The sequence below is a fragment of the Bufo gargarizans genome, chromosome 2 (assembly GCF_014858855.1).
Source record: "Bufo gargarizans isolate SCDJY-AF-19 chromosome 2, ASM1485885v1, whole genome shotgun sequence".
In the NCBI taxonomy this organism is placed as follows: Eukaryota; Metazoa; Chordata; class Amphibia; order Anura; family Bufonidae; genus Bufo; species Bufo gargarizans.
Genome location: NC_058081.1, coordinates 26571912 through 26591594, shown reverse-complemented (window position 1 = coordinate 26591594; position 19683 = coordinate 26571912). Strand labels below are relative to the sequence as shown.

The window sequence follows — 19683 nt, the reverse complement described above, 5'->3', positions numbered from 1 at the left end:
AGACCCATAACTTTTTTATTTTTCTTTCTACCAAGCTGTGTGAGGGCTTGATTTTTGTGAGACAACTTTCCATTGATATCATTTTGGTATATAGAACACTTTTGATCGCTTTTTAAAAAAATTGTTTTTCTGGTGGCGAATAAGCAAAAAGCAGCAATTCTGCCATTTTGTCTTTTTTATGGCGTTCACCTTACAGGATAAATTACATGATATTTGTGTGGTATAGGTCGTTATAGATGCAGCAATACCAAATATTTTATTTTTGCAATTTTTAAAGTTTTATTTTAATGGAAAAGTATAGTTTTTAAACTTTAAATTTTAATTGAATTTTTTTTTCAACCATTTAACAGTTCAACTTTAAAAGGGTTGTCCGCTTTCCTAGGCTGATGACCTATCCTCAGGATAGGTCATCAATATCAGATAAGCTAAAAATAAGGCGGCTCTCGTGCAAGCGCTGCATTCTCTTCGCCTAGCTGCTGTCAACATCACAGCGGCGAGCAGGTATAACTGCGGCTCCTCCCTCACACTTGATCAAACTGGAAGGAGCAGAGGGATTGTAGCCGCTCCTTCCCATTGTTGTGAATGAGATGGAGGAAGTGTAATAACACCTAGTTGCCGCTGCGATGTTAAGCAGGTAAACAGTGAAGAGAACGCAGCGCTGATGAGAGGGTGTGCCGGGTGTCGGACCCCCAGCGATCTGATATTGTTGAACGATCCTGAGGATAGGTCATCAATATAGGAAACCGGCCAACCTCTTTATTAGGCAATCTTTTGACCCCTTGTATAATTCTCTTGTCCTGCTCATCCAGTACAAGAGAATTATACTGTCGGTGCTATGCTGACAGTCACCAGCAGGCTGCACTAGAGAGGCTCGGTCTGCTGAGATACACTGCAGGCAAGCGCTGGGGCCTTCAGTAGGCTTCAGACAGATCTGCATTCCTCAATGTCATTTGTGGGACGATGATGGGAGACAGAAGGAGTCTGCACCCTCTGTATACTGCTTAGATGCTGCGGGCACTATTGGCCGCGGCATCTAAGGGGTTAAAAGGGCCAGAACGGCACTTCTGTGAACGCTTAGACTGGACCGCAGCCCAGCCTAAGGCCCGTTAGTCACCATTGCAATAAGGCATATGGGTGGTCTTTTTGTAACCCCGTTTTCCCCTCCTTCATCCATCAGTCACTCTGGAGTAAAATAGTCTTGAAATGAGCTGCCATCATTAATGTGGAAGAAGGACCAGGTAAGGACAGCGCTGTCATCCGGGAAATGGTTTTATTTAGAAAAAGCAGTTCAGTAATTCCCTGAAATCCTCCATCAGGTGGCTTTGGCCTTGTTCTGTGGCTCAGTCTCTTGCTCATACTCTATCTCCACATACGCTCTCTTTCTTCTGACTGGTCCTTTCAGAGGTGTCTTGCCCTTGGATTTTACTCTTGAGGGCTCTGCTTTTTCTCCTTCTTCCTCTGAAGACTCCTCTTCACTAGCTTCTTTCTCCTCATCGCTGCCCAATTTATCCATATCCTGCATAGAAACATGGTGGGCAACGTAAGAAATCAGTTGCAAAAAACATTTTTCATACGTGCAGCATACTGCTCTCCTCCAGGATGTGGCTCACATGCAATATTCAGTCTACGCGTGGTCTCTGGGAAACCAACCTGCTCCTGCTACATACATGTACGGACCATGCACTGTACATTAGAGGGGTACAATTACTGGTGACCTGTCCTCAGGATAGGTCGTCAACATTCGATCAGTGGGGATCAGACTGCCGATCAGCTGTTTGAAGAGGCTGCGGTCTCTTCCTAGGCCAGTGACGTCACATACATCTGTCACATGACCTATGGACCACTCAGTCACACTCAAGTGAGTGGGCCTGGGCTGCAATACCAAGCACAGCCGCCATACAATGTACGGAGATGTAAGGAGGTGGACGAGCGCTTGGCCCTTTAAACAGCTGGTCATCAGGGTGTCGGGAGTCAGACCCCCACCGATCCGATATTGATGACTTATCCTGAGAACACTACCGCTCCCAGAAAACCACTTTAATGGTGTGTGGTCCTGAACAGGTTAACAATGAAAACTGACTAAGTAGTATTCATGCTCTGAACCATACCTCAAAATCACTCAAGTCACTTTCGTCAACGTCTTCATCTTCCACAAACTCTCTCTTGCCGCTCTCCTGGAAACAACGAGACAGAGGTTAGTGGTGCAGAATCACATGACCAGCAGTATATGCTAAATCGGCGGTCCCGCCTCTTGGCTGGACAGTCATTCTTGGTTCCCCCCCCACTCTTGAAGGGGTTTTTCGACCATAAGAACGTATCCCCTGCCCAGAGCATAGGGCACAAGTATCTGGTGGGGGACTGACCACTGGAATCTTCCCCGATCAACAGAGAGGGGCGGGAGTAAAGTTCACACATGGGGGGGGGGCTGCCGAACCATTCAACTCTATGGAACTGCCAAAGAGAAGCTGGTGAGCTCGGCACTCTGCTATGTCCAGCAGTCTCACAGACGTGCACATGTAAGAGCACCGCTCGCTCTGGCACCTTGGAGGTCCCAGAATTGGACCCCCACTGATCAGATATTCCCTGTTCTTATAGTGGGACAACCCCTTTAAAGGCCACACCCCACTTTCACAACCATTATCTGTTTTCTTTAGGTCTATATTAACCCTTTAAAGACCGGGACTATTTACATTTTTGATTTTGCCTCCCCATGTTCCAATAGCCATAACATTTTTATTTTTCCGTTCACATAGCTTATTTTTCGCGGTACAAGATGCATTTTTTAATGCCACCATTTAATTTACCATGTCTTGTATTGGAAAACAGGAAAAAAAATTATGTGTAGCAAATAAAAACAAAACAGAATTCGGTCAAGGTTTTTGGGGTTTTGACATCACAGCGTTCACTATGCATTTTTTTTACTACTTAAAAAAAAAAAAAAATCTTTGTATCGCCATATTCTGAGAACCATAACTTTTTTGTATTTTGGTCTACAGAGTATGAGGGCTTGTTTTTAACGTAACGAACTGTAGTTTTTATGGTTACCATTTTTGTAGTATGATGCGTTTTGATCAGTGAGGCCTCTTTCACACAAGCGTGTCCGGATAAGGTCCGGATGTGTTGCGGCAAACCCGCGCAAATAGGTGCCCAATCAGTCAGTTTTGACTGCGATTGCGTTCCGTTGTTCAGTTTTTATCGTTGGGTGCAATGTGTTTTGCACACGCGTGCTAAAAAACTGAATGTGGTACCCAGACCCGAACTTCTTCTTCACAGAAGTTCAGGTTTGGGTTAGATGCTGTGTAGATTGTATTATTTCCCCTTATAACATGGTTATAAGGGAAAATAATAGCATTCTGAATACAGAATGCACAGTACAATAGCGCTGGAGGGGTTAAAAATAAATAAAAAATAATTTAACTCGCCTTAATCCACTTGTTCGGGCAGCCCAGCTTCTCTTCTGTCTTCATCTTTGCTGTGCACAGGAATAGGACCTTTGATGACTTCACTGCGGTGATCACATGGTCCGTCACATGATCTTTTAACCACGGTGATGGCTCATGTGACGGACCATGTGATGAGCGCAGTGACGTCATCAAAGGTCCTATTCCTCAAAGAAGACAGAAGAGATGCCGGCTGCGCGAACAAGTGGATTGAGGCGAGTTCATTTTTATTTTAACCCCTCCAGCCCTATTGTACTATGCATTCTGTATTCAGAATGCTATTATTTTCCCTTATAACCATGTTATAAGAGAAAATAATAAAGATCGGGTCCCCATCCCGATCGTCTCGTAGCAACCGTGCGTGAAAATCACCGCTCATGTGCACAGCCCCATAGAAATTAATGGGTCCGGATTCAGTGTGGGTGCAATGCGTTCACCTCGCGGAAATCTCGCCCGTGTGAAAGAGGTCTTATTCAATTTTTTGGTGGGAAAAGATGACAAAAAATGGCAAATTGTGTGTTTTTTTTTTTTTTTTCCTGTTACGGGGTTCACCGCACAGGAATTAAAAAATTTTTTTTTTTAATAGTTCAGACATTTTTGGACGCAGCGATACTCAATATGTTTATTTTTTGTAAAATTGGGAAAGGGAGTGATTAAAATTATATATAGCCATGACAAAGGCTCCATGGAGAGAGCTGAAACGTTGCCGTCTACACATGGGTGAATAAAATACCCTTTTTTTTTACGGATATCTGTGTGCTGCCTTAGCCTTTCCTTATACATATCTAGCAGGATCAAGTCCGTGATCCGTTTTTAAATAATTGCACCGCTTTATATATAATATTTTTTTTTTTACTTTTTCACTTTTCGTTATATAACTATTAGACCGCTTAGGGGCCTCGTACATGGGATCTTTTGATCCCCTCTCCTATTAACCCTAATAGATCTCTATTAGGGTGAATAGGATTTTACACTCTCCATGCTGAGCTGTGCCTCGTGCATAGCTCAGTATGGAGAAAGCCTTGGCGGGCCTGAATAGCTTCAGCAGCGTCCAGGCTACCAATCAGACCACCGCAATTTCACTGAGGGGGCTCTGATCGGAAGGCAGAGGGAGCCGCATCGTTTTTATTTTTCCGTTCACATAGCTCTATGGGGGCTTTTTGCGGGACAAGTTGTACTTTCTAACGGCATCATTTATTGATGAATATAATGTAGTGGGAAACTGGGGAAAAAAATCCGAATGGGGTGAAATTGAGAAAAAAAAGCTATTCTGCCACAGTTTTATGGGGTTAGTTTTTACGGCGTTCCATATGCGGTAAAACTGACCTTCGTGCTCTGGGTTACTACAATTATGGCAGTACCTCATTTGTATAGTTTTTTGTGTTTTAAGAATAAAAATAATAATAAAATAAAAACTTTGATCCCCATAATCTTTTTATAGTTAGGTCTACGGAGCAGTGAGGGCTTATTTTTTGCGGGATGATTTGTAGTTTTTATTATTATGTTTTTATATTATTTATTTTATTTTGGGGGGGGGAAGGTGAAGCGTAAAAAAGGGTCAAAGGTCAAATTGCCCATTTTGTTTTTGGTATGGAAAGCATATATTTACATTTTAATAGTATAGGCGTTCAGGGATGCAAATTGTCTTTATTTATTTTTGTGGGGGGTGTAATTTGAATGTTTATATATTTTTATATTTTCTAAAATATATTTTTTTTATACATATTTTAAGTCCCTTTAGGGGACTTTAACAGGCGATGAATTACCATTGCAGCCTATAGAAGTTGTGCTATGATCCTATGGAGCCCTGCCACCAGCAGGGCCCCACAGGAACTACTGGTGTAGTGGCCTTGGATCCTTAAGAGGGACCGAGGCTACTACAAGGAATGAACAGCTCCCATGATCGTCATGCAGGGAAGCTGTTTGGGCCCCGGGAGAAAAGCCTGACAACTGACCACAGCGTCTGAGGATTTATATATACAGCGATCACATACATTAGTCCTGGGTCTCTGCTGTGTGAAACAGGCAGCTATCTTTAAAGATCCCACCAGCGCTGGTCGGGAAGGGGTTAAAGGTGGATTTGCTACGGATTTAATGCTTTGCACTGGACATGTGGCACGCTGAGGATGTGAAAATTGATTTCTGTTCAACATAGAGGACTACAAACAGCCATTGGGATCATACGCACTTCATCATCTTCCTCCTCCTCCTCTTCTTCAGACTCCGATTCGCTTGCTGCTTCCTGCTGCTCCAAAGCTTTGTCAAAGGCTTGGATAGGGAAGTTGTAGATATCTCCATACTGTGAAGAAACATAGCAGAGAGATGACATCTCTGGCCACCATCCATAATGGACTATGCTGCTCCTCTTCCCATCATTCATCTTACCGCTCCCTGTTTCAGACGCTCCAGCAGTTCTTTCTCTATCGCGTTGTCCAGCTGAGCGGCCACCAGGGCTTTTTCCTAGAATGGAAGGGATTTGCCACGAATTATTTTCATACCAAAAGTCCAGAAAAGTTAACAGAGGTTTTGTAGTATTTTGCCAAGTTACATTTTTCATATTTTCCTCCCACGAGTCACCATACTACCACTAATCTGATTCTATCTAGCGCGCCCCCGGCAGCACAATCTCCTTCCCCATCAGGCAGCTGGCAACATAGTCCCTTTTTACTTCCTCGGCAGAAGGATTCTTCCCATTTCTACTGCCATGTACTGCAGACGCCTTGCTCCATGCTGACCAGCAGAAAACTATTGCTATTGCCTGCTCTGCAGTGAACAGAGGATTGACATGGCTGCCAGGACTCCACTTAAAGGGGCCATCCAAGACTATTAAATGCCCCATATGCACGGGCCCCTCACACTGAATATACTTACCTGGCTCTCCGCTTCTGGTCCCCACTCCGCCGCATCTGCTTCTCCCCGTGCGCGGATAAAAACATCTGGTGTCAGAGGGGGGGAGAGCAGCCAATGGCAAGCTGGGATGAGCCTCCCTAGCATTGTGGGTGACGCTAGGGGGGCTCCCCCCTGCCTGCCAGTCACTGCAATGACACCAGATGTTTTCATCCACACACGGGTAGAAGCAGCAGCGGCAGTGCAGGGAACCAAGACTGGAGAGCCAGGTAAGTATATTCAGTGTGAGTGGCCCGGGCGTATGGGGACATTTAATAGTCCTGGATAACCCCTTTAACAGATGATGACATACTATGCAACTACATATCGTAATTATTCACTATATTTTTTTCTTTACAGCATAAAAATGGCAGTGTGTGCAAATACGTTCTTATCCGGGAGGACAAAAGCTGGCTCTCTAGTGCCACCTATTGCATGGCTACCCCCTCTAAGTCAATGTCTGGCCTTTTAAACAGACCTTAAACAATGGGGGTCATTTATCAAGAGAGGCGTTTTCAAAACTTGACATCCCCTGCGCCACGTGAGGACGTGCTTAAATTACGATGAGGTCCACGCCCCTGTGCTCCTAGAATGAAATCTACGCCAGCTCATAGCTGGTGCAGGGGCGATGATAAATGAACCTCAAAGACGTGGGAAGTAAGCCTAAACCAGAATATTTTTCATAAGAGATATCCATCCGCAGACGGCTGTTTCAGGGTTTCTACCCCTTGCAAGGGCAGAGCAGGGTACTGGTTTGGCATGTCAAAGGACTCTCTCACCCAGCCAAACAAGTACCCCGCTCTGAACCGACAAGGGGCAAAACCCCAAAACAGTCATCTGCTGATGGGTGTCTCTTTCTTAAGGGAAAGTTTCTGGCTTTGGCTTACAGGGACTTTGATACTGATGATCTAACCTCAGGATAGGTCATCAGTATCTGATTGTGGGGGTCCGAAACCTGGGATCCCTGCCAATCAGCTGTTTGAGAAGGCATCTGCGCTCCTGTGAGCGCCGCGGCCTTCTCTCTGCTCACCGTACGTTGTAGAGCAGCTATGCTTGGCAAGGACGGAGAAGGTTGTGGCGCCGGTGCCTTCTCAAACAGCTGATCGTTGGGGGTCCCAGGTGTCAGAACACCACCGATTAGTACCAAAATCCCAGAAAACCCAGCCCAGGTCACTATAGATGGCACTGGAGCCAGCTTTCGGTCTCCTGCACAAGAGCTAATTTACACTCCGTTCCCCCAGGGATCACAGGGTGAAACATAATTCCCGCAAACCCAGTTCAATTAATATATTATTTCATGATGGGAAACCCATTAAACAAAGCATATACACATAGCAGTGAACCCACACAAGGGCCGTGTTATGTAGCAGAGTACTAACCTCTCTCCTCTTCTCTCTTCTTTCCACCTTCCTGCTCAGTGGGACAATTTTACGCCTGGGAGCGAAGACAAGACACATCCAGGTTACAACCGGGGACATGATAAAATGGCCTAAAACAGCAGCCAACCACATGGTGACTCCTACAACTATTCCTTCTGGAACCATCAGGGTACAGAGCCCCCCAAACTTATGGAAAGGGTTGTCCAGTTTCAGGAGGAAACGGGACAACCCCCAGGATCTGCTTGAAATAAAGAAGTGAGCATTACTTACCTGCCAGATGTCACGCAGCTGCTCTGGTTTTCTAGGTCAGGTTATGTTTATCCGGCTGCAGCGGTGACATTACATTGACAACATGTGACCGCTGCAGCCTATCACTGGCCTCCCTAGTGCACCCAGAGAGGCCACCGATTGGCTGCAACCCCTTTAAATTGTGCAGGTCGACACTATTACATACTGATGGGATGCATGGGGTCTATACTAGTAGGACCTTTACACGAGACTCCTCTGGTACTGTACATTTGCACTATGGTCTGATGTAAGGCTACATTCACACGACAGTCCATCACATGGCCACTTTAAGAACCATTGCCGTTTATGGGGCTATTCAAATGGCCATAGTGTATAGTGGCTGAACAAAAATAGGATGTCCTATATTTGGCCGCCCTCATGTCCAGACGGACCCCACTGAAATAAATGGAGAGAGAGTCACTCCTGACTTGATGCAGAAGGACATGACTGCTGGGAGCGCAGATCCTTCGGCATCAAGTGAAGAACGACTGTCCCACTCGTGCAAGTGGATGAGGCGAGTATTATTAAAGGGGTTGTCCGGATTCAGAGTTGAAACCCTGACATAACCACTTCTTCACCCAGTCAATATGAGTTGAGCATCGGAGCATTTCAAGGGCTTTTTCTACAGACAACCCCTTTAATGCTGGGGGCCACTCTGGGGGATATTATTACTCCCGGGGGCCACTATGAAGGACATTATGTATAAAGCCAATGAAATGTATTTATTTTTAATGCTAGTTTTTTTATGGCCAATAAATTGGTTGAAAATGGCCATGAAAAACGCAGTGTGAATGGAGCCTAAGGCAGAAAAGTGATGTGGCAGCGAACACCAGAAATGTCACTTACTGTCTCTTGAGAGTGAGTTTGCGGATTCGGATCAAGTACTGTGTGATCTTGGTGAACCTCTGCTTGCACTTGTGTCGGAGAAATCGGGGCCAATAGATCAGGTTTTCATCTATCTGCTCCAGAGCTTGATCGTAGTTCTTGCTCAGACGGACCTACCAGGAACAGATCAGAGACACCCCTAAATATCTCCGAGACAGAGGGAAGATTTCTCAATATGTCCTGGAGCATTAGACAACAGGTGCCCTTCACTTTGCTGGCTGGGTCCCAGAGGTGGGACCCGCACCAATCAGACAATCCTAGCGATATGCCGCCATTGTCTGAGATGGGAACAGTAATGGCAGGTATAACAGAGGACAAGTCAGTGACGTGGACATCATAAAGGGGGATTCAGATTCTGTATTACATGGTCAGCTGCTGCCAGGGGTCTTCAAATGCTTGGCTGTAGTCCGGACACCCAGTGGTGAATTGAATGGGGGAAAGGCAAAAGGGCATCGAGCCCCTTCGTCCTCAGGGGTGGACATAAGCTGTGACATGTATGATGGGAACACGCATATAATCAGCAGACTTGGCGGGACTTACCCTCTCCCACAGACGTGATGGAAATGCCGCCCTCTCTATAGTCTTCATGTACAAGTAACAGATACCTGGGGACAGGAGACATGATGTCACTCATCTCCTTCCTCGGGGTAGGAGGCCATTGGCACCGGTATCTATCGCTTACCTTTCTCTTCTTTGATGGTGGCGTACTGACTGTTGGCGAGCGGGCAGGAGGAGCGGTTACACTGACCGGTAATGTTGTATTCATTCCGACAGAAGTTCTGCGTCTTTGTCCTACACAAATAAAACGTCAGCGCTGGTCACATGACAGAACCCTAAAAGCTACTGCCCCGTTTTTACCCCCCCCCCCACCACCCCTTTATCAGAGAACACGGCCTACTGATCCCTCACATTGTCCTTGGTCCAAAACATAGAATTTCACGTCCAAACTCAGTGGGGCGGCTGGGATGTAGATCCCCCAGTGATGAGCAGCGCCAGAGGTGTCCGAGAGCCACTTATCACCCTCAGAAATGATATGGCAAAGCCAAACCTAAAGAGGTTGTCCAGGGTTTTCCAATCTTCAGGATAGGCCACTAATGTCTGACTGGTCGGGGTCCAACAACCTGCCCCCCAGCCAATCAGCTGTTTCAGAGTAGCAGGCGCCGACCTCCGGCACTGGAGCTACTGCAGAACTGACCAGCGGGGGTGCAGGGCGTCAGACCCCCGGCGGTCAAATACTGATGGCCATGACTTGTAAAATCCCTTTCAATATTAACGACTCCAACGGCGTACTGATAGCGAATCCAGACCGAGAGCCCCACTGGAGACAACGAGCGCTGTCAGAGTAAATATCAGATCGGCAGGGCTAAGACCCCCAGCATCCCCCGCCTCGGACTCTAAGATCACATGAATTGGTCACCATGGCCCTTGTCCAGAGAGCAGGACTGAGCTGCAATACCAAGTACGCCCACTGTACAATGCACGGCGCTGTGCTTGCTGCAGATGAGATCAGACCCCACCGATCAGATACTGCTGATCTATCCTTAGGGCTCTTTCACACTTGGAAACCATTCAGAAAAAGCTAAACGTTGGATCCTGCAATGCGCCGAAACGACGTTTAGCTTAAGGCCGGATCCGGATTAATGCCTTTCAATAGGGCAATGCCTTTCGTTGCGGCAAGTCTTCAGGATTTTTGGCCGGAGCAAAAAGCGCAGCATGCTGCGGTATTTTCTCCGGCCGAAAACCGTTCCGGTCCGGAACTGAAGACATCCTGATGCATCCTGAACGGATTTCTCTCCATTCAGAATGCATTAGGATAAAACTGATCAGGATTCTTCCGGCATAGAGCCCCGACGACGGAACTCTATGCCGGAAGACAAGAACCCAAGTGTGATAGAGCCCTTAAGGTACTTTCACACTAGCGTTATTCTTTTCCGGCATAGAGTTCCGTCGTCGGGGCTCTATACCGGAAAATAACTGATCAGGTATATCCCCATGCATTCTGAATGGAGAGTAATCCGTTCAGGATGCATCAGTTCAGTCTTTTTGACTGATCAGGCAACAGATAATACTGCAGCATGCTACGGTTTTATCTCCGGCGAAAAAAACTGAAGACTTGCCTGAATGCATAGCAATGTATTAAGTGCCAGAACCGTCCTTCCAGTTTGCGCATGCGCAGACAAAAAAAAAAAAGGGTGAAAAAAATAAATGCCAGATCCGTTTTGCCAGATAACACTGGAAAGACAGACTCAACATTTCAATGCATTTTTCTGACTGATCAGGATCCTGATCAGTCTTACAAATGCCATCAGTTGGCATACAGAACCGCTTGCCGGATCACTCTGCCGCAAGTGTGAAAGTAGGGTCGCGCGACATTGGTGTGAAAAATGTCGCCGTGTAGACCTAGACTAAGGTATAAGGAAAAGATCTGCACCTGTTCTGTGTTTAGAGCCGCACCTGGTTTGGGCTCCAAATCACCGACCGAACACCGACGTGTGAATGAGGCATAAAGGGAAGGAACTCATTCACATGTCCATTTGATGTCCGAGAAAAAAAATCCGTCCTTGTTTCATCCATGAAGGATGCATATTTGGTCCGTGTGTCCGTTTTTTCCCCCCCTCCGTGCGTTATCAGTATTCCACAGAAACTGCTCAGCTGAAAATCCATTTCCAGAGCATCTCCTATCAGTGGTCAGCGAGAAACTAACCAGCGCTTGGTCTGCATGACTGAGCAAAGCAATGTACGTCTCCATGAGTTTTTCACTGACTTGCGGTCAGTAAAAAAAAATACTGATGTGCAAATAGACACAAATGAATGGACACGTGTGCTGTCCGTGGAAAACGGAAATGTGAACGAGGCTTAAATGTTGGCGAGGCTAGTGCGCTATGGGCTACGGCTACTTACTTTATCTTGAAGGAGCAGAACTGTTTATTTCCCACAATATCCCAGATAACCTGCGAAGAAAAAAAACGGAGATGTGACATTGGCTTCACCATGACGTGTGCCTGGGGACAGTGAGGGGACAGAGCACAAGACAGGCGACAGTACAGACACGCCGCAAAACCAAGACACAAATCAGCAGCGAAAAAAGACGAGAGGAATTTGCAGGGTTTTCCGGGATGATTTCCTATCCTCAGGACAGATAATCAATCAGATGGGAGGGGGTCTGACTCCCGGCACCGCGGGGTCCGGTGAGCGCTGCGGCCTCCTCCTAGGCCAGTGACGTCACGGTCCTCGGTCACATACATCAGTCCCATTCAAGTGAGAGGGGCTGAGCTGTGGTGCCAAGCACAATGACTTGACATACGGCACCCACCAGAGCGCCACAGCCTCTGTCAGAAAACCTTACCTCGTCAGATTACTTACCCCATGTGACTTCCGGGGGAGGGGGGGTGCGCCTCTGCACAAGCGCAGTACCACGGCACGGCACCTCTGCACAAGTGCAGTACCAGGGCATGGGTAAGGTAAAATTACAGGGAGCGTTGACTCATTGACGCGCAGACGGACACGCGCATGCGCTCTCAGGGGTAAGGAGATCCGACGGTCTTTTGTCTTGTTAAATCTCCTTACCCTCACACTGCGCACGCGCGGACTGTAAAATCTCCTTACCCTCACAACACAGCGCGCTTCAGATTCATTGCCGTCAGATCTCTGTACCCCTGAGACCACATGCGCGGTGTCCATGAGTCACCGATCACTGTAATGTTACCTTACCCATGCCCTGGTACTGCGCTTGCGCAGAGCTGCCTTGCCCTGGTACTGCGCTTGCGCGGAGGCGCAGACCCCCCTGGAAGTCACGTGGGGTAAGGGAATCTGACGAGGTAAGGTTTTCTGACAGAACAGCAAGACTCAGACCCCCCCCTGGAAATCCAGAGAAACACCATTGGAGTACAGATTTTTGGAACCATTTATCAAATCGGTGTAAAGTAGAACTGGCTTAGTTGCCCATAGCAACCAGTCAGGTTCCACACTTCATACAAGTCTAGGGGAAGCCACTACCACTGTAGAATGACCGGCACCCTCCTCACACTGCGGCACGGAGGGGGGTTAGTAACAGGTAATTATATACACTACACCCTAATGGACGTGAGCCCCTCCTTACATCGTCGTGCTGCATCCCGGCGGCTTCACGTTAAATCCTCTCCTCACGGAAATCTCACACCGTCCACGCGTGCAGCGCTCAGAGAGCCGCCATATGCAAAGACCGGATCTCGCGAGATTCCGAGTAACATCCCGTGACGAGGCGGGGGCCTGTCCTCACCCAACATGGCGGCGGCGGCTTGCGATTGGTCCGTGTGCGCGCATATATTAGCATAGCTAATTTCTCACTTTGTATCGTTTATTATACGGTGTACAGTGGACGGACGTGACCAAACTTCACCGTAGGACGAGTCACGTGACGGCGCCGTGTGACGTGATGCGACCGACAGAAAGTCGCCCTAACACTGATGGGGAGTGTGCGCCCCCGGGCCGTGTGGCCGCCGTCAGCTCGCCGATCCTTCTGGTTCAGAAGTGTGATGAATGGGCGGTCACACGGCTGTGTGAGGTGTGCGACCTCTCGTTACGACGTAGCACATGACCCTTCTGATTCTGAACCGCTGGAGTACAGAGCGCAAGACTTGTTACCACTTGGGCGGTGTCACGTGACTTGTAAAGAGCTTGTAGCTTGTCACGTGACTTTTATTAATTTCTGCCCTTTTATCAGTGGTCTAGGGTCACGTGACTACATAATGGGGTGTGAAATATTTCTTCACTTCAGAAAAGTCTAAATTGTGTTTGGTTATGTTATTTTATTTAATAAAACCGCCTAGTGAGGTATGTCGGGGAGAGTTCCTCGTTTATTCCTCCTCTCTAGGGCTCGATGCAGCATAGTGCACAGGCTCATGGCGGTAGGATTGCTGTATCCGAACTAGGGCTGAAACGATTACTCCAATTAATCGAGTAACTCGACAAAAAAAAAAAAGGATTTGTTTGTACCATGTGACCACAGAGCGTAAGTGAAGCCCACCGCTCCGTGGTCACCTGCCGGCCCCCACCTCGCTGCACTATACCCTAACGTACACACATCGCCAGGACGTAGTGCATGTATGACATGGCGCTGTGTGACGTCAGGATACGGTGGAGCGTCGGCGGAGCACTGATGTCATGGGGGAACCGGTGGCACTGGGGGAGAAACTGATGGCATTGGAGGGGGAACTGATGTCATAGGGGGGGCAATTGGGGAACTGGGGTTAGGGCAATAGGGGAACTGATGGCATTGGGGGGAACTGGTGGCACTGGGGGGGAGGCAATAGGGGGACTGATGGTACTGGAGGGAGCAACTGATGTCATGGGGGGCTGATGGCAATGGTGGAACTGGTGACACTGGGGGGGGGGAGGCAATAGGGGGACTGATGGTACTGGGGGGAGCAACTGATGTCATGGGGGGGCTGATGGCAATGGGGGAACTGGTGGCACTGGGGGGGAGGCAATAGGGGGACTGATGGTACTGGGGGGAGCAACTGATGTCATGGGGGGCTGATGGCAATGGGGGAACTGGTGGCACTGGGGGGGAGGCAATAGGGGAACTGATGGTACTGGGGGGAGCAACTGATGTCATGGGGGGGGGCTGATGGCAATGGGAGGGAGGCAATAGAGGAACTGATGGTACTGGGGGGAGCAACTGATGTCATGGGGGGCTGATGGCAATGGGGGAACTGGTGGCACGGGGGGGGGGGGTGGCGATGGCAATGGGGGAACGGTGGCACTGGGGGAGAACTCATGAAATGGAGGGGGGCTGGTGGTGATGAGGACTCATGGCATTGGAGCCGATGATGGGGGGGACTGATGGTATGGAGGAGGGCTGATGAGTTTTTATAGAAAAGTTTTTTTTAATTTGTTTTTTCTTATTAGAGTACTCGATTAGGCTACTTTCACACTAGCGTTCGATCGGATCCGTTCTGAACGGATCCGATCATAATAATGCAGACGGAGGCTCCGTTCAGTACGGATCCGTCTGCATTAATAACTTAGAAAAAAATTCTAAGTGTGAAAGCAGCCTGAGCGGATCCGTCCAGACCTTCAATGTAAAGTCAATGGGGGACGGATCCGCTTGAAGATTGAGCCATATGGTGACATCTTCAAGCGGATCCGTTCCCACTGACTTACATTGTAAGTCTGAACGGATCCGCACTCCTCCGCACGGCCAGGCGGACACCCGAACGCTGCAAGCAGCGTTCAGCTGTCCGCCTGTCCGTGCGGAGGCGAGCGGAGCGGAGGCTGAACGCCGCCAGACTGATGCAGTCTGAGCGGATCCGCTCCATTCAGACTGCATCAGGGCTGGACGGAAGCGTTCGGGTCCGCTCGTGAGCCCCTTCAAACGGAGCTCACGAACGGACAGCAGAACGCTAGTGTGAAAGTAGCCTTAATTGTTGGATTAATTGGTAGAGTACTTGATTACTAAATTAATCGATAACTGCAGCTCTAATCCGAACCCGATTCTTTAAAAAAACAACAACATGAGCTTCTTCTTACTGTAAAATGTATGTCGTCTGTGGAGGTCTTTGCGAAGTTTCTGCAAATATGGCGAGGCCGACCTCGTCTCACCTCTATCACGTTTCAGTTCATTTATTCGCATAATAATCCAAATACGAACCTGAACTCGGCTTCGTTAATGAGGCTTAGTATTGATACAGTAATTTATGTGAACGAACTGACTCGTGATGGAGGCGAGACGAAGTAAGTCTTGCGATATTTGCAGAAACTTCGCAAAGACCTCCGCGGAGGACATACATTTTACAGTAAGGATACTTTCACACTAGCGGCAGGACAGATCCGCCCTGCCGCTATTTCGCCGGACTGCCGCTCCGTTCCCATTGACTATAATGGGGATGGGGCAGAGCTCCGGCGCAGCACGGCAGTGAGCGGTGAGAGGCCGCCGGACTAAAAAGTCGGACATGCAGTACTTTTAGTCCGGCGGCCTCTCACCGTGCTGCGCCGGAGCTCCGCCCCATCCCCATTATAGACAATGGGGACGGAGCGGCAGTCCAGCGGCACGGCAATATAGCGGCAGGACGGATCCAGCAGGGTGAACAGCCTGTCGGATGCGTCCTGCCGCTAGTGTGAAAGTAGCCTAAGTCATATAGGTACGGGCCCCACCTCTGAGACCTGCACCTATCTGTAAAACGGGCCCCAAAAGGGAAGTAGAGCTCATCGCATATCTAGATAACAGCCGTCTACAAGGACCTAACTTTACCATAGTTCTGATCATGTGAGGTCTGAAGAGCAATCATCTCAATGTTATTGAGAGTTGTCCTAACCTTCCAGGTGATACAGAGCCCAGACAGCTGTGACCATTATTGTCCAGAATTGTGATGTATAGGAGACCACGTGGCATGTGTGGCCTTCAGGGGAGGACTGGGAACTTAAAGTGGCCCCAATCGTAGGTGGGTACAAACTGACAGAAGGTGGGGCAGCACAAGTAGATGGGGCCAATACGAGATGGCAGGGCCAGTAATACCACACTACAGAATACCTCCCCAGATGCTGTCCCTCTGTGGTGGCCATCAACAGCTGCCACGTTCTGTCCTCCTCCTCCTCCTCCTCCAGTTGTCTCTAATGAGGATATGTAGCAGGGGCCTTAAGAGGTGAGATGTGGTCCACAACACCAAGCCAGACCTATCTTCAGCATGCTGCCTGGACTTCCTCTAAAAATGATCCCTATAGTTCCCCCAGTAGTATGTACCCGGCCAGCAGCAGTGAGGAGAGCTCAGGTGGCCCTATGGGCATTGACCCACTGGGGAAATTCCATGTAGGGTCTAAGGCCATTCTGTCCCTGGTGGCCTTCATCTTATGATCATGTGGCACATAAGAACCTGTAGTTCTTAAGTGTACAGAGTAGTATGTCCATCACCTGGCTCCTCTCACTGGTTGATGTTTCAAAACCAGCCTGATATCTCTGACACATCTAAGAACTAGATTTGAGCAGAGCCATACCAGGATACAACATCCATGGTTACTTGCAACCATCACAAGGATGCAAACTGTGTTTTCTAAAGGGAAATCGTGGAAGTCACATTGCAGTAACCTCAACACCCCCTTGGCATTTCTTATTTTTCTACTGGCCCATGGTGTCATGTGTCTATGATGTCCACTGACTCTTAGACCATGCAGTCTATAGAGCCAAGCGCATGGAGGTACATGAACCTTCACCATCACAGATGGTGGAGCTTGCTGCAGTTTTTGGTTTCTCAGATGACTACAGTGAGAGGCATATGGAGGTAGAGTAGGGCCCTGTAGGAGTATATGGGCCTCCTACTACTGCTCTAGGCAACACAGAGATTGTATGACGATGCCATATGGCCACATGCATGGGCCCTAACTCCAATCTAACCAGGACAATCCCTGTGATGTGATATTATGTGGTCTCCTTAATGTTCATGAGGGTTGTCCACCTCCGGGGTCATATCAAGCGCTGACACATGTGATCTTTCTGGTTCAGACATGTAATCAATGCCTGTGTGACATGTGCAGTCCTCTTGTTATGACATAGCACATTATCCTTCTGATGCTGAATCATTATACTGGTGATACAGTGTCCATGGACATGAATGCTTGTTCTTTTTATTTATTGGTGGTTGTAGTTTCATGTGCATCTACAATTGCATTTTAATAAATCTTTATCTGCTGTAAGAAATGTATTGTTCTGACCAGCAGAGGGCGGTAAGTATCTTCAGATTCACCAGGTGCTTGCTCCAGTCTGGTAATTAATGTTCTCCTTTAGGAGGTGACACAGGGCTTACAAAATTACTGAATTATTGCAACCTCAATGTGTCCCTATGGAAAAGAAAATCCCCCAAAAATCCAAACCCGTCAAGTTTATTGGGATCCTTGCTGACCATAAGAACATACAAGGTCTCCAGATGGACTGTGCTGTTCCTATGATTTCTAAAAAGGGGAGAGGATCCTACTGCCTAAAATGCTTAAACTCTACAGAAGAGAGGATCCTACTGTCCTAAGAGCTTACACTCTACAGGACATAGAATTCTAGTGTCCTAAGAGCTTACACTCTATAGGAGAGAGGATCCTATTGCCCCAAGAGCTTACACTCTACAGGAGAGAGGATCATAGTGCCTTAAGAACTTACACTCTACAGGAGAGAGGATCCTGGTGTCCTAGGAACTTACAGTCTACAGAAGAGTAGATCCTACTGCCCTAAGAGCTTACACTCTACAGGAGAGAGGATCCTGGTGTCCTAAGAGCTTACACTCTACAGGAGAGAGGATCCTGGTGTGATTTATAGGGAATAAAACACATTTGCAACTAAATCTGTGACGGACGGATCATGAGGCTGTGGGGAAAAAACGAAAAAAAAAAAAAAATGCAAACATCATATTACAAAAAAAAATTCTGATAGTTGCACCATGACTGCTTGTCACCACTAGATGGCAGCGTCTGGCAAATGAAAGCTCAGACATCCATAGGACTGACTACACACTGGGGCATGGTGGTCAGGAGTTCTCTCTTATATTTCTCCGCTGCCTGTAAGGGTGCAGTCACATGACTGTGGGATGGGCGTGCCCGTGTTACGGACCGCAAACCGTGGATTCGCTAAACACGGGCACTGGCCGTGTACACCCCGCATCATGGTGCTGAACACAAGATGCTTCTGTGTGCTTCCGGGTCCACGCCTCTGAGCCACAAGAGATAAAACGCCCTATCTTTTGCCGAATCTTGCGGATCACGGACCCATTGCAATCAATGAGTCCGCACCGTGATGCGTAGTGCTGGTATTTAGCGGATCTGTGACTTGTGGTCAGTAATGCGGTCAGGGTAGTGTGAATGCGCCCTAAGATGGTGGAGGGACCCACCCACTAAAAACACAAATGGAGATGGTTAGTTTTTAAAGAGTGCCGCAGCAGCGCAGGGAGTATGGGCAGGAGCACATATTGCTGCTCCTGCCCGTGCCCCACCCTGTGCCCATGTGCTATGCCAGGAGTAGCTGAGCGGAGCGGCTCCTGCTTCTGCCTGCTCCGCTAAGCTACGCGCCGACATGCAGTTCTCTTAGCTTAGCGGAACAGGCAGAAACAGGAGCCGCTCCGCTAATCCTGGCCTAGTAGATGGGTAGAGGATACCCATGCGCTATGCCAAGAGTTAGTAATTGTCCGAGGAGCACGGACAGGGGCAGCAATGTGCACTCCTGCCCCATTCGTACATTTCACTCTCCGTATACCGCTGAGCTGTCAGCGCTGTACGGAGAACTGAGTTTTAAGTGCACAGGAAATGGTGAGCTTTAGGGAGGAAAAAGTACGCTTTAGGGAGGTTGCTTGAATGGAGTCTCACGCATGACCAGTCTCTCATGTGCCTGAGGATTGAGCTCATAGCGGAGTGGAACAGGCACGGCGCACATGCAAGACTACATTCATGCGTCCAGTAATGAAGGAAATCCTATCAATCAAACGCTTTGGAGCAGTAAAGGGGGCAGGCAAGCTTGCCACTGCCTCCTGGACTTCAGGCTATCATTTACATAGCGTGGCCTGTTTAATAGACCTTTACTGCATTGCACAGAAAAGACACAGACACCATAAACCAACACAACCCCATCACACTGCTGACATTATATTGTAACCATAACAGTTCAGCATCAGAAGGATAATGTGCTATGTCGTAACAGGAGGACCGCACATGTCACACAGCCGTGTGCTCTCCCATTCATCACATGTCTGAACCAGAAGGATCACAGCTGTCAGAGATCAATATGACCCCAGAGGTGGACAACCCTCATGAACATTAAGGAGACCACATAATATCACATCACAGGGGTTGTCCTG

At 48.1% G+C, this 19683-nt stretch overlaps 1 protein-coding gene, 2 non-coding genes and 1 pseudogene across 3 annotated transcripts; 2 read left to right on the top strand and 2 right to left on the bottom strand.

The window, feature by feature from the left end:
- Positions 1-1253: 1253 nt before the first annotated feature.
- Positions 1254-13087, bottom strand: MAK16 (MAK16 homolog). Its single transcript, XM_044282768.1, has 10 exons — positions 12978-13087; positions 11780-11829; positions 9561-9670; positions 9419-9483; positions 8840-8991; positions 7706-7760; positions 5826-5900; positions 5629-5739; positions 2109-2174; positions 1254-1516 (listed from the first exon to the last, which is right to left on the bottom strand). Exons 1-10 carry the CDS (start codon positions 12990-12992, stop codon positions 1313-1315), a joined length of 903 nt encoding a protein of 300 aa, XP_044138703.1. The 5' UTR covers positions 12993-13087; the 3' UTR covers positions 1254-1312.
- A 283-nt stretch (positions 13088-13370) lies between these two features.
- LOC122929886 lies at positions 13371-13465 on the top strand. Its single transcript, XR_006388093.1, has one exon. It is a non-coding gene; the product is annotated as a small nucleolar RNA U13 (small nucleolar RNA).
- Positions 13466-17339: 3874 nt separating this feature from the next.
- On the top strand, positions 17340-17423 carry LOC122929900 (annotated as a pseudogene).
- Positions 17424-19494: 2071 nt separating this feature from the next.
- LOC122929890 lies at positions 19495-19590 on the bottom strand. The gene has a single exon (XR_006388097.1). It is a non-coding gene; the product is annotated as a small nucleolar RNA U13 (small nucleolar RNA).
- Between the last annotated feature and the right edge of the window lie 93 nt (positions 19591-19683).

Bases quoted from the DNA above. Each gene is read 5' to 3' on its own strand.
- MAK16 (XM_044282768.1), bottom strand. The intron at 8,992-9,418 runs GTAAGTCCCGCC...TGTTCCTGGTAG, and splicing joins CATCACGTCTGTGGGAGAGG to GTCCGTCTGAGCAAGAACTA. The intron at 7,761-8,839 runs GTAAGTGACATT...CTTCGCTCCCAG, and splicing joins AAACTCACTCTCAAGAGACA to GCGTAAAATTGTCCCACTGA.